This window comes from Coptis chinensis, chromosome 6 (assembly GCF_015680905.1).
Source record: "Coptis chinensis isolate HL-2020 chromosome 6, ASM1568090v1, whole genome shotgun sequence".
Classification (NCBI taxonomy): Eukaryota; Viridiplantae; Streptophyta; class Magnoliopsida; order Ranunculales; family Ranunculaceae; genus Coptis; species Coptis chinensis.
The window spans coordinates 95,547,501-95,560,589 of NC_141461.1; the positions used below are offsets into that span (position 1 = coordinate 95,547,501).

General features: G+C 38.9%; 3 protein-coding genes across 7 annotated transcripts in view; 1 reads left to right on the top strand and 2 right to left on the bottom strand.

Moving 5' to 3' along the window:
* The window catches only part of LOC147495713 (F-box protein At3g07870-like), a 25,731-nt gene extending 20,959 nt beyond the window's left edge, over positions 1 to 4,772 (top strand). Inside the window, exons 2-4 of one of the 4 annotated variants that reach the window (XM_086564376.1) lie at positions 3,712 to 4,038; positions 4,140 to 4,315; positions 4,516 to 4,772. The gene's annotated coding sequence lies outside the window, so the exon portion shown is untranslated. Of the gene's footprint in view, positions 1 to 3,711; positions 4,039 to 4,139 lie in introns of all 4 variants that reach the window. The other 3 variants (XM_086564374.1, XM_086564375.1, XM_086564377.1) reach the window with 3 other exon arrangements.
* LOC147495714 (F-box protein At3g07870-like) lies at positions 4,206 to 6,755 on the bottom strand. Its single transcript, XM_086564379.1, has one exon. The coding sequence runs from the start codon at positions 6,553 to 6,555 to the stop codon at positions 5,374 to 5,376; it is 1,182 nt and encodes a 393-aa protein (XP_086420505.1). The 5' UTR covers positions 6,556 to 6,755; the 3' UTR covers positions 4,206 to 5,373.
* Positions 6,756 to 10,053: 3,298 nt separating this feature from the next.
* On the bottom strand, positions 10,054 to 12,579 carry LOC147495715 (ENTH/VHS protein). 2 transcript variants are annotated; one of them, XM_086564380.1, is made up of 2 exons: positions 12,360 to 12,579; positions 10,054 to 12,084 (listed from the first exon to the last, which is right to left on the bottom strand). In XM_086564380.1, the coding sequence occupies exons 1-2, from the start codon at positions 12,549 to 12,551 to the stop codon at positions 10,354 to 10,356; spliced, it is 1,923 nt and encodes a 640-aa protein (XP_086420506.1). In that variant the 5' UTR covers positions 12,552 to 12,579; the 3' UTR covers positions 10,054 to 10,353. The 2 variants fall into 2 exon arrangements, with proteins under 2 accessions (XP_086420506.1, XP_086420507.1); XM_086564381.1 differs by having other exon boundaries at positions 10,054 to 12,069; positions 12,360 to 12,578.
* Between the last annotated feature and the right edge of the window lie 510 nt (positions 12,580 to 13,089).

Consider the following 13,089-nt stretch of genomic DNA (forward strand, 5'->3'; position numbering starts at 1 on the left):
TTGACCTTCGGCTTTAGCTACAACATCCAGTTGATTCAGCGGAGTCTTATTATGAGACGGATTCGGCTGTCCCAAAATCCCCTCGCATCTTCTGCTTTAGCTGACAATCACTCCCTTTCTTGGTAAACAAAACTCCCCACGTTCCGACCTGGAAAGAAAGTCCTACCTTTCATTTGTTGAATCTATTGTTTTAGACCCAACCGAGCCAACCAACCTTAGTTGTTGTGCTCTCTTGCTTGCTGATTTCTTTCGTCATAATGCGTTTGCTTTCTAAGCAAGCTCACCTTCCGCATCGAACAAGTCTTGCCGCAAGCCAATCTAGAAGCGAACAACACTTTGAATAAGAATAAAAAGAAGAAAAGAAAACCTCCAGATTAAGGAGGAATCCGCTTCTCCATGCCCTATTTCCTTTCAAACTGCACTCTCCTTAATCTTCGATTCCCTGCCTACACTTCCTTCATGAAACACGCAAACTACCGATGCTGACGGTACTTTATGTCGGGCTCCCCTGACAGTCTCTCTCTCTTATCCGCACCCGAGCAGCCCACTTAGCAGCAGTAACAGTAGCATCGAGCCGACTCTACTCTCTACTCTGAGCTGCTACCCACTGTCCCCAATTCCTTCTCCAAGGAAAGGCCTGGCCCACCCATTAAGTACCAGCTAACTCCGGATCAAGCCAAGCAATCTCCACAGACGGAACTACACCTGGTAAAAATGGCAGGATAGAGGTTTTCTGCTCAGAGACCAGGTGGCAAACTGTCAACCAATCCTTCCACCCCTTATTTTGGGTAGCAAAAGGATTTTCCTTCTCCGAGCTGCCTTCCAGAGAGTTTTCCGAACAGATGCCACTAGACACCTCATGCCCCGAGAGCTGGAGAAGTAGTCCTTCTGAAAGCAAAGAAAGTCCGGCTTGCAGCAAAACGAGAGCAGAGCGGGCTTCTACTTGACTAAGGGTATAGGATCACAGCTAGGGTAAATAGCGCCAAAGCTTTAGAATATGGTTACGACCTGATCGGTGTTTATCAATAGGCCGATCCATCCGCTTGCCGGCTCCTAGTAGAGCCACCAGTTCATATAGATATTGACAGAGGCCGTGGGTACGCATATACTGGATATGTAGGAAAAATGGCCCCTGAATGAATAAGAGAAAGAATGTTCTCAAGTTCTCGCCCTTGCTCTCAGTCTAATGATTGAGATGATCTTCCTTGTAATAGGCTAAAGCGTCCTAACGACACTTGCCGATTGCCCTTCCCCTTACCAGGTTCTCGCTTTTATTCAAGAGAAGGCCGGCTAATGCTGATCAATCTTTATAGTAGTATTCCCAGCGGAGACCCGGAAAAACGAAGGCCATCCTCCTTCGACATGAAGAGATCGCTTCCCTGTCTTGTTATTAGTAGAAAGCTGGCTTACTACTTACTATTAGTGCCATTTCCTCTATCTCTGGTATTGTTCTGGTAGAGAATGTTCTCCTCTACACGTCGCAACTATGACCAGTTTAACGCTTTCAGGTTGTTACTAAAGCATCTCGTAAGTCCTCGCTTCTTGGTCTGCTCGTACCTTGATCATTTGATCAAACCTTGAACTTGAAAATAGCAAGGGCTTTCCCTGATCGAGGTCTTCCTCTCTCCGCTTTCAGACCATTAGGGAGGTGGAAAAGAGCGATTCTCTTTAGTCAAAGAGGCCTTCTCGTGGATTTCGCCTTTTTTTGGGGGCTATCTCGTGCCTCTCAATTCTGAAACAACAAAGCAGGGGAAGTGTGGAAACAAAGTGAAAGAAGAGACTTTTAGGAATAACAGCACCAAAGATACCTTCGGGGTAGACATGGCAGGCGGTTAGCTTATAGGGCTAACTTCGCCGGGAACTTGTTCAAGAGCCTCATCGACTGGCCTCTTATCAGCATGACAAGGAACTCGTAAAGCCATATCTGGTAACAGAAGTAAGTGGTTTTAGGCTTGTCTCCTTCTGCAATTCTGACTTTCTAATAGCCGAACGAAGGTCCAGCTTTGTGAAGAAAGAGGCTTTGGACAATCGGTCGAGTATTTTACTTTAAATGAAGGTATATGCATATTTAATCCCATCACTGGTGAACACTGAAAAATCCCACGCATAAAATTATTTCCTACATGTGAAGTGTCTGTACACTGCGTATTTGGATTTGGTCTCAATGTCATTAGGAAAGAATTCAAAGTAGTTGTGCTGTGTTTGTTTAAACTTGATTCTATGTCTCAGAACGTTCTTGGTGATGTTCAAGTTTATGCATTAGGCAGCAATGCATGGAGAAGAAAGACTGTGGATGTCCAAAACTCGGCTTTTGGGAATGTTCATTCGCTAATGGGACTCTTTATTTGATCGCCTTAAATAAAAGTTCACCCAATCCTAAGCCACTAATTTTTTACGTCCACTTGGGGCTTGAAGAATCTACAGTTTTCCCAACACCCGCTTCTAATGTGGTAAATCTTGAAAAAGGTCCATTGGTATATAACTATATCTTGAACTAGGGGTAATCGATGACCGTCTTTCTTTGGCGGATTCCTTTTTGGGGCATAGTTTGCTGGATATATGGCTCGAGAATGGTTATGATGGGAAGATGTCTTGGAACAAGCTATTTTCCGTGAGGCAAAATTTGATTTGTCCATCAGCTGGTAGATTAGTTAGGCCTATCCAAGCTCTAAAGAACGGCGAAATTTTACTGATGTGTAGCTTACACGAACTGGTTGCATATAACATTAAGAGCAACATGCAGGTTTCTTAAAGTTGATAACCACTGTGGCTTAGGTAGTCACGCTGTAAACTCCTACTTTGAAGAAGTTCCATTTGTGGGAAGCCAGCAGCCATTTAATATCAATGACATCCATTTTTGAAACGAACATTGAGGGGAAGTGTACGGCCTGATTTGAAACAGGATGGAAGCTGTGATTTTCATTGCAATCAACTTCCGGAGAAATAGAGCCTACGATTGCAATGATGAAGAAGGTAAAATCGCTAACAAAAAACAAAAAGATGAGACGACTTGAGGACTACACTAAAGAGTATTGGGATGATACTTTGGGACTCACTTATGTATGTTGTTCTTGCGAAGGATTCTTTTGTAACTATGAGAAAGCGCAAACTCATCTTAGGAAGGATCATCCTAAGATTGTTAAGGACACCATTACTAGGAAGTAGGATTCTATCTCTACTTTCTTAGGTTCGAATGTAGCATGGTCAATGTGTTATCTTAAGTATGTTAGGCTTGAAGCCTATTGTTATTGTTGTGTCTTTGTGTTCCTCCTTTTAATGATCTTACTCTTAGGGAGACTTTGTAAGGTTTAACTATTTGCAATATAACAGGTGGGGATCTGCCTTAACCCCGGCTTAATTTTTCAAAAAAAAAAACTCGAGAATTTATTGAGTGGGGGATTTGGGGACGTCGACGTATTTATTGAACTAGCAGTAGAAGCTAGTTGTTACGGCATGATTGTTTGGAGGCACATTGTATACTGGTGGCAAAGGCAACTGAAAGATTCAAGCTTTCATGGAGTTTGTAGAATCGAACTTATGTCATTTTAGAGGTTCATTGATATGTTCCTGCAAATTAATATTGAGACTAGAAGATCAGTGAGAAGGTTTATGTTTATTGCCTATGCGTAATTCTTTTACTTGTGTATGCTTAGTCGATCTGTGATTTTTGGTTTCGAAATAGTATGCTTCTCTTTGTTTTTCTTAGTGCAGTCAAATGTGGAACTCAATGTATTTCGTATAAATGGATCAGCCATCTGATTTAGAATGATTACTTGCTTGCTCATTGTACATGGGGAATGAAGATTTTGGAGTTGACCGTAACAGCTGAATGTGTTATGGATTTGGTAAATTACAAATGTATACAATATGCAGACATCTATTACTGTACTTTTGGTGTGTTAACAGAGTGCCTGGGGATAGAAGAATGCCTCTTTCGTGAATAGCCTTGCGTGAACATGTCTTTATTGTCTTATGAAGATTGATCGAGAACAGAGTTTGGTCTTGAAATCAAGCAATTCTATGTAGTGAAACTGATAGGTGGACTCTTTTCTCTTTTTCCTTGAATTGATGAAAAATGTATACTTTTGCCAGTTTGTTTGCTTATAAAGATGAATGGAACGCATTTACCTTTCTTTCAGTTGATGTTGTTATGAGGGATGCTTTGGTTCAATTCAGCCGGGTCTGCTGTGCAATGGAGACTAATAAGATTCAAAAGAACAGCACAAAAAAGTAGTAATCACAGAAGACATTATCTTCATCAAAATCTTATTCGATGTATGCACTGTAAATGCTGAGCATCCGGGGATAAGCCAAGGTTTGCACATTGACCAAATCACGAAATAGAGCTCATGCCCAGCTATATCTGCTCTTTTGTTGTGGGCTAAAGTCTTCAAGAGCATCCCTTAAGCATATTTAACATATCTGTCGAATATAGTCCAACAGATGGATGATTTAAATCATGTTCATAGTTGTGTATGCATAGTGCTCCTTTCTAATGAGTATGGTATGATCCAGCATTTCTTTGCATCGGTTGACAAAGCCAAGAGTGTTCTAGGATGGAAGCCTGAATTTGACCTGATAGAAGGCCTTGCAGATTCCTACAACCTAGACTTCGGAAGAGGAACTTTTAGAAAAGCAGCAGACTTCACAACAGATGACATGATTCTCAGTAAAAATCTTGTTCTACAGAGCTAAAATTGATTTGGTGTTACTTTCCTTTTTGTCTCACCAGAAATTGGATTATGAATATAGTTTTTATTTTCCCAGAAAAATGAAGGCATACCCTTGTCAGAGCTTTTAAAAAGTAAGGACTAATGCATTTTCATACACGACCATGGATTTGTTAATCATAGAGAATCCTGTTTTGTTAATTTTTCTTCAGATGTTCATCGGTTCATTTTAGGGTCTATATATATAACAATGATGATGTAATCATCAACATCAAAAGATCAAGAACAAACTGATACAGAGGTAACGGAGCCATATGCTACACAACTTTACAAGTCATGAATTGTCTGAACTCTGAACTAAGATGTCACGAGCCGATGTCTTGGTAAATTTTGAGCAACAGCATATATGGGCAAAGCATATATGTCTTGGCTTGCCACATAAGATAATTGACAGGCAACTTAACTGAAAGAGCGAGATCCACAAGCTAACTTCTGCTCACTTGAGCTTGTATTTCCGAACAGCCTGAAGACATTTATTGACTACATTAAGAAAATTTTCTTGACAACTACTCACATTTTTCGCATAGATAAATAAGTCACTCTTTAGTTAAAGATTAACACTTAGGATAAAACTTACAAACCGAAAGAAAAAAGTAAATTTATATCGACCATCATCTCATCTGCTATTATATCATATCTTACACTAAGTGTCTCTATCTAGTCCACAAGCTGATCTGAGCGACATCAGGCTGCCTTCATGTGGAATTACTCGAATGTATCTAAACTTCGATTCTTTACTTTCAACACTAACTGACCTGCATTTTCCACTCTCAGTGTTATAAGAAACCATAGATTTGGACTTCGTCCTATCATCAGATACTAGAAATAAGATTTCTCCACTCTTTCGTAGCTTAATAGGCGTAACGAATTCATGGCCCCACCTACACACCAAATGCTTCTGTATGAAAATTTGCTTGATCCAACACTTTTTTCCATTGTCACTCTTCCTAACCCAAATCTTAATAAAATTGCATGATGAAGAATCTACGAAAGAAAGTTGTTCTTCGAGCACCCCTAGTACATAATGATATGAATGATGCCATGAGTGATTCACCACAAGAGAGTTAGGTGTTGGAACATAAGTGAATTCCTCAACCCCCAAACTAAATGATACAATGAATAACTCATAGTTATTACGTTCGTATGCATATTTCACTGCAATCCAATGCAAAGACCCGTCCACAGATAAAAACGAAGTTTGGCCATGTGCTCCATAGAGCTCATCTGGGACAATACCAACCTTTCTTCTCCACATCTTACTGCCTACTGTATGAATTAGCACTTCATTCTGTATAGGGATACGATTTAGTTTGTACAACAAAACTAATACCAGTTTGTATTTCTTTTCCGAGACATCGAAACCAAAACCTGACCTGAATTGTGGATCATCCTCACATTCAGGAAATCTAACATCAGGGATGGGTAGCTTCTCCCTGGTGATGGGGTTATACATGAAAATGTTGGAAACAAGAGGTGGTGCACCAGGAATGAAAAGGGACAAGCATAAAATGCCATTACAGGAACCTAAAACACAGAGACTTTCGAAAGCTGAAATGTTGTATTCATAAACCTTCTTCCAGTTAAGCATGGGAAGATTTTTGTTGTAGTCATCGATATTATTTTCGGCGAGATAGAGTTCACTGTATGCGTACATGAGAATAAGGTTGGGATTAGCTATATTGGCTTGGTTGATATGGATAATGGAGAATATAGGATCAGATATAATGGTGCGCCACTTTTTACAAACAAGCTTGCATTGGAGGAGGGAGATGATAGGTAGTTTTGAAAGGATGTCCATGGTGATTTCTTGAGGAAGTCTGTCCATTTTCTGCAAAATCTTTTAAAGGTGGTTTCTATGCTTTTAGGAAATAGATTACAGAAGTATATAAAGCTTTTTGAAGATTAGTTTAGGAATATACCATGTTATTAAAATGAAGGGTACTACCCTTTGGAGTTTGAACAGCTGACCAACTCATTTTTGACCCGTATCCACCAAGTCATGTAACTAACATTACTTAACTCCTTGAAGATTGAAGTGTGGATGGACATTTGAATAGATATATGAATTATTTAATTGAGAAAAGTATTATAATTCTCTTCAAAAATTCAAATGCTACAAGATCGTAGTCTGAACCTAGAACAACTGTGTTTTAATACTTTATTTATAGTACTCATATGGCCGCCAAATGCATCTTATTGCAAATTATACAGGATGTCAAACATAATACTTGCGGTCCAAGAAAGTTACTGAACGTCATCATCCGACCCAATTGCGGTAGTCTGTAGAAAATTCAAAATTCACCGCATGTCAAAGTTGAGGCCGAGGATGGAAATATACCCTCTGCTCACATTACTTCCCTCGCTCTCAGTCTCAGGTGCTTGACCAAGCTTATTCCCGGCGCAAATGCAGCAGATGGGGAGCTATGGATGAGACCAGGGTTGGGATCTGCTTAGCCAGCATTTGTGAACGTCTGGAAGAGGGAAGAATGAGGAATAAGAACGATGGATCCGGTTTCGGAACGAATGATATAGGTCATCAATCCTCATTCATTATATCAACAAAGGTAGAGATTCAGAAAAATTCAGACTCAAATTTAACTCACGCTTATTTTACACACATAAAAACTTTTAAGTCACTTGATTTTAATGGGAATGATCATTTCCACAAGAATCATCACAATCTCAAAGTTCATTGCAATTTGCACTATTATGGACCACGCATTCTACCACTAATAAACCTTTTAAAATGTGGTGATGTTTTCTGAAGTTGATCGTTATTGAGTCGGCCTATCCCAATTCCCAAAGTACAAGCACTAGATGAGTCGAGTGAAAGTTTTACTTCTCTTTTTTCGTAAGTCTACAGGATCTCTTCAACAGTTCAACGTAACAGTAGTCAATCCGCATTACCACAAAATATATCCCCTTGAAAATTTTAAACAAGGCATCAACAGGCCTCGACCTTTTTCAAAAACCTCTGGAGTCTGTGACATACATCAATTTGATTTATTAAAGAGAGGATCTATATCACCTTGCTGGCCATATGAAGGAGGTCTGTCCTTTCCTGTTTTGTATATGGGTTAAAACATGATGATACTCCCAAAATGCTAAAGAGGCTTGGGCATTCAGAATTACTAACCACTGCGCAAGCCGACAATGTGCTACACCAATCCCTCTTTTGTGAGAGTTTCAATTCACCTGCAGCGTACAACTTAGATGCTAACCAAGCACGGTAATGCAATCACTTCACTGGATTCATGGAGAAATTTCAATTCCTATTAGCCAACACATTGACAACAGAGAAGAAACCAGTCACACCATTGAAGGCAATAAGTTCTTACAGAGCATATTAATTAGTTCACCTAGGCTCTTTGCTAGAATATTACATTTCAAAGTTCCGCTCGGAAATTGTTCTAGATGCCAATCAAACAGTAAACAAAGATCTCAGAATATAATAGACATAAAAGATATTCAACCATCACCTTCATAACTTCTTCCATTCAGCTTGGCTACTATGTTCTTGCAATCTGAAGCAATAAAAAATGCTGCTAGGCTCTAGGCTGTGGTCTCTTTAGTACGTACTACAGAGCGATTATTGATGCTCTAGCCTGAAGTGTATTGGTGATGAAACCAGCCTGTTAGATAGACATGAAACACCGGTACGGGGCACGATACGGCTTTTCTGAAATATTAGGATACAGGTACAGTCCTATGGGAACGGCTAATTAATATGAATATTTTAAAATATATGTGTATTCTGAAAATTCTCTTAGTAGTTCTTTTGAGTAAAGTAATTTAGGAACATGTGAAAAACTATTATAATACATGTCAAAGAATTTTGCTAAATCTCCTCCGTCAGCCTCTCTCTCAAAATTTATTGGGGGTATTGTACCGACCGATACGGGTGCAATGACATTTTAGGAGTATCCGTTTATCATAGGACATGATCAATGATCTAGCAAAACCAATTGCAGCTATCATCATCATCATAGAATCAAAATACCATTAGCTAGCTACTACTGTTAGCATTATCACCAGTATAACAATACAATTCAAATCAGATTCTTTAGACCGAATACAATATTCATGTGGCATAAACGGGGTACTTGGTCTCATCCAACTCCATACAGGTCAACCGGACAGGAATGATGAGATCCACAAATATTTTCAGTTAATATCCCGAGTTTCATTTCCAGGCATCCTAAAGACCCTAACTACAATTTTTATGAACTTGAGAAAACATAAATCATAAACTTGAGAACCTATATTAATAACCATGCATGTATGCACAATGACAAGTGACTATAAGTAACTACCAATACATTCGAAAAACATTCCACATAGAGGAGGGATTATACATACCCATATCAATTTGTCACGTCATGTTGCAACTATCATCTTGAATTAAAATTTGTAAAAATATTTGACATGCATCATTATATTAACAAATATTTAGCATTGGTATGTTAACAGTCAAACCAAATTGACCGTGTGTTGGTTAGGTCAAATAACTGAAAATGACACAACTGCCACTATCTATGTAAAATTAAAAAAATTCTTTTTGAAAACAATGAGGGCAGTTGTGTCATTTTTAGTTGCTTGACTTGAAAGTTAACAGTCAATCCAAGTTGACTGTGTGTTTTGGGGGAGACCCTAACTTCCCATATGGTAGGGGCGAAATCATAATTTGGTCATCTAGGGGGGGTGGTGGTAATACTAGTTAGCCCATGATTATTTTCGTAAGCATTTTAATTGGGGTGATAAAATGGTGAGACCAAGAGCTGGCAATGGTTAGACCAGGAGGAATGTGTGAGCTGGAATAGATGTTGGCATGTAAGGGTATAACGCATGATTTGCAGGCTTAGAGGGCGGTAGAGATGGTCTTGTACGCTTGTACTTGTACCTGTCAAATAATAGACAAAGACAACCAGAACCCAGAACTCTGAGCTGGATTGTCTAAATTCGGTTAGAGGAGCATTACTCTCTCTACTCGAATTGACATATTTGGAGTCTATGGCCTAAACCCAAAACGTAAATGGGAAGAATATACAAAAGAAGATGAGTGTTCAAACTTCAAAGTATGGACATTCTGGTTCTTGATTAGTAGCTCTAGAAGCATATGGAAATATAGTAAGTTGTCCTCTGAAGGATCGAAGGAGCAAACTCTGGTGTGTGCAAAGTTCTTATGCAACATAGAAACACAAACGAGAAGGAACATGCGGGTAGTCAGAAGCAGTAAACATTCATCTGAAACCTAAGTCCTCGTCTAAGTTTCGTGAAAGCTAGCTTTAAAACCATGTACACAGTAAAACAAAGACATCAGAAGTGAACATAATATGCTTTTCTTGCTAATTTTTCCATATACAAAAATTACTTCTTTCTCAATACATCAAATAAAATTTACCATAAAATATTTAAGGACTCCTCAAGTATATTACAACATCGATGTAAATGTTAACTGCTAAAATGATGATTTATTCTGCTCAGTCGAGGGATGACAGACAAGGAGAGCTTCAACTTGGCTGTCCCAAAGAACATTAGCCTTATCATGTCTCTGTAGCTAACACATCCGGGATAGGCAACAACAGAGAATTCACCTATAAAACACCATCAGTAATGCATTTGTCTACCACTGATTTGGATAAGCTTCTCTATACTTTGTGTCTTCTCCCATTAGGCACTGTCGTGCAGTGCGCCTGTTCAGAACCCTCTTTGCTATTCTATCTTTTGGTGTTTCTTTCTTCCGCAACATGGAAGCCAGAGTTTGCTTCTTCTCTTTCAAAAATGGAGCACTCTCAGTTGCTGCTCCCAATGTTTCAGAATATGAGGTTGATGCTATAGCAGCGTCACGTAGCACTGATTCATTGTGCTCGCGAACTTTTGCAAGCTTTGCACGTTTGGATGTATTCTTATCATTTTTCCTCTTCGCTTCATCTCTCTCTCTCTCCCGCACATTCTTTACAGCCTGTTTTGTTAATTTCTCAACTACTTCTTTCTCCAGATCAAGAATTTTAACATCGTTTAATTGGGGTTGATCAATGGGATTTCCTTCTGAATCTCGTGGTATGACGGGGCCATGAAAAGGACAAACTCTCCTGTCTCTTCTCTGGCAGAGTCCACCTACTTTCAATGGAGCAAGACATGGGCGGAGTTCAACGGGATCTTCCTTGTATACAGATGCCTGATATTTCAACTCGGCAATCTTTTCTGCTGGAATGACTGCATCATAGTCTACCCTACCCCAATGGCCTTCTAGTTCTAATCCCCTCTGATTAGCCAAGACATCCCGTTTTGCACCCCAATCATCCAGGAAAGACCCCCAAGGCATAACCGGGGCTTCAGCCATAAGACTTCTCTTTACTGAGGTAAAACCAGACCACTCTCCTTCTCCATCCAACTTTTTGCTGCCATTGGACTTTGTAGTGTTCACAGAAGTTCTATTCTTTTTCTCATGAGCAATAGAAGTAGTGGAATGGTCTTCCCTAGGAATATTTGGTGGACTATCATCAACTGCTTCTATCTTAACCTCCTCCCATATATCTTCATCCTCATGATTTGAAGTATTGGTGAGCATACAACCCGACTCTTCACACTTCTTACTTATTGACTGAAGATGATTTCGGAGATCAATGAATTCTTTCAACGTGGAATCTCTGAATCTTATATCTGCTGGCTCAACCCTTACGAGAACAGAAATCCATTCCTGCACTGAAACCAAATGTCTGCTCGCTAAAAGCTTGTACAGCTCCCTCAGAGTATCGAAAACAACTTTGTTATCACTATCTTCATGAAGCTTTTCCCCTTCTTTCAATGACTCCAGACGAATTTGTTGTAGGGCAGAACACCTATACTCCTCAACATCATCTTCAGGATCAAGAGGGATCAAGTCATCCTTAGGACGGAGAATATCTAAACATTCACCTATCTCATCAATTGTTGTTTGAATTTCATCCTTGATTGAAGATATGTTTCCTCTTAGTGATTCAAATTTATTCAGTAAAATCTCCTTTGACCTCATCTCTCTTTCCCTTCTCTCTTGCTGTATTCGAGCTGTATTTTGCTGGAGATTAGGGAACTGAAAACAAAGAGTATTTTTCAGGTACTCAAATCCTAACCTAATTTGTCTGTAATGAATCCCAAATGAAGTAGTCCATTTCTCCAAAAACTCGATAGCTTTTAAGCGCAAACGAGTTGCAATAGCTACAGGAGCAGGAAGTGGCAAACTCCTTCTGAATCCAACGCTCAAGCTCAGAAACTGATCAAATTTCACAACAAGCATGGATCTGAAGAGTTTCGACCGCATGAAGAGCTCGTCAATAATGAGAAGTGCTAAATACCTTACCTGCAACCAAATACACTGTTTTTAGAACATAGGCTTTTGTTAGAACAATTCAAATTAATTTCTAAGAAAAACAAATTCTTTATAATTGCATACACACAATTGCGCCCAAGTCAAAATTAACCTCAATTTGTAAATAATTCATCTAAAAAGCTACAATATCTATTAATGAAATAATAAAAAACCCTAATTTCAAAATCAACTTTTAAATTCCACATGGGGGCAGTCACAATTTCAATTATTTTTTCCTACACAACAATCAAAAGAATATATAAATGAAAATAAGGAAGTACCTGAGAATGGTCTTTTTCCATTTGGTGCATTAAGGAATCAAAAGCGAGTTGAGTTTCCGAGTGATGAGAATAACGAACCAACGATTTAATTGCATTTAAAAGACGTGGATCAACTTCTGGTGATATTGAATTCGTTGCCTTCTCAATTAGGGTTAACACTTTCCCACCTCCTTCTCTTTCTCTCTCTCCCATCTCTCTCTTCTCAAAATTTTGAGGACTTGTTTGGTTTTTTTTGTTTTATTTCTTCTTGGTTTTTGATATTTTCACCCTAAATTGTTATACTCTCACCCACAATGAAAAGATCACCTTGGTTGGTTGTTGACTGTTGACTTGCTGACATCATCGAAGTTTCTATTGTTTCTATCACACTCTTTATTCACATTGTTTTGCTCTAAAACGTCTCCCTACTTTCTGTTATTTTTGGGACATTTGTTTTACATGTTTTACACGTTTCGGATTATATTGCATCGTCTCCAATTTATTTGTGTTTGGTAGAGATGTAAAGTTGGTTACTCACCTTTTTTTCCACATCTTATATAAGAGAAACCACCTCTTTTGTATTTGCATCTATTTACACTATTTTTTCCACATCTGTTCTTTGAGACATTTGTTTTACATGTTTTACATCTTTAAGACGTTTCGGATTATATTGGATCGTCTCCAATTTATTTGTGTTTAGTAGACCTAAGGCAAAAAGATGTATAAAGTTGGTTATGTTATCAGCCCACTT

Bases quoted from the DNA above. Each gene is read 5' to 3' on its own strand.
- LOC147495715 (XM_086564380.1), bottom strand. From the start codon at position 12,551: ATGGGAGAGAGAGAAAGAGAAGGAGGTGGGAAAGTGTTAACCCTAATT. The intron at 12,085-12,359 runs GTACTTCCTTAT...TTCTAAAAACAG, and splicing joins TGGAAAAAGACCATTCTCAG to TGTATTTGGTTGCAGGTAAG.
- LOC147495714 (XM_086564379.1), bottom strand. From the start codon at position 6,555: ATGGACAGACTTCCTCAAGAAATCACCATGGACATCCTTTCAAAACTA.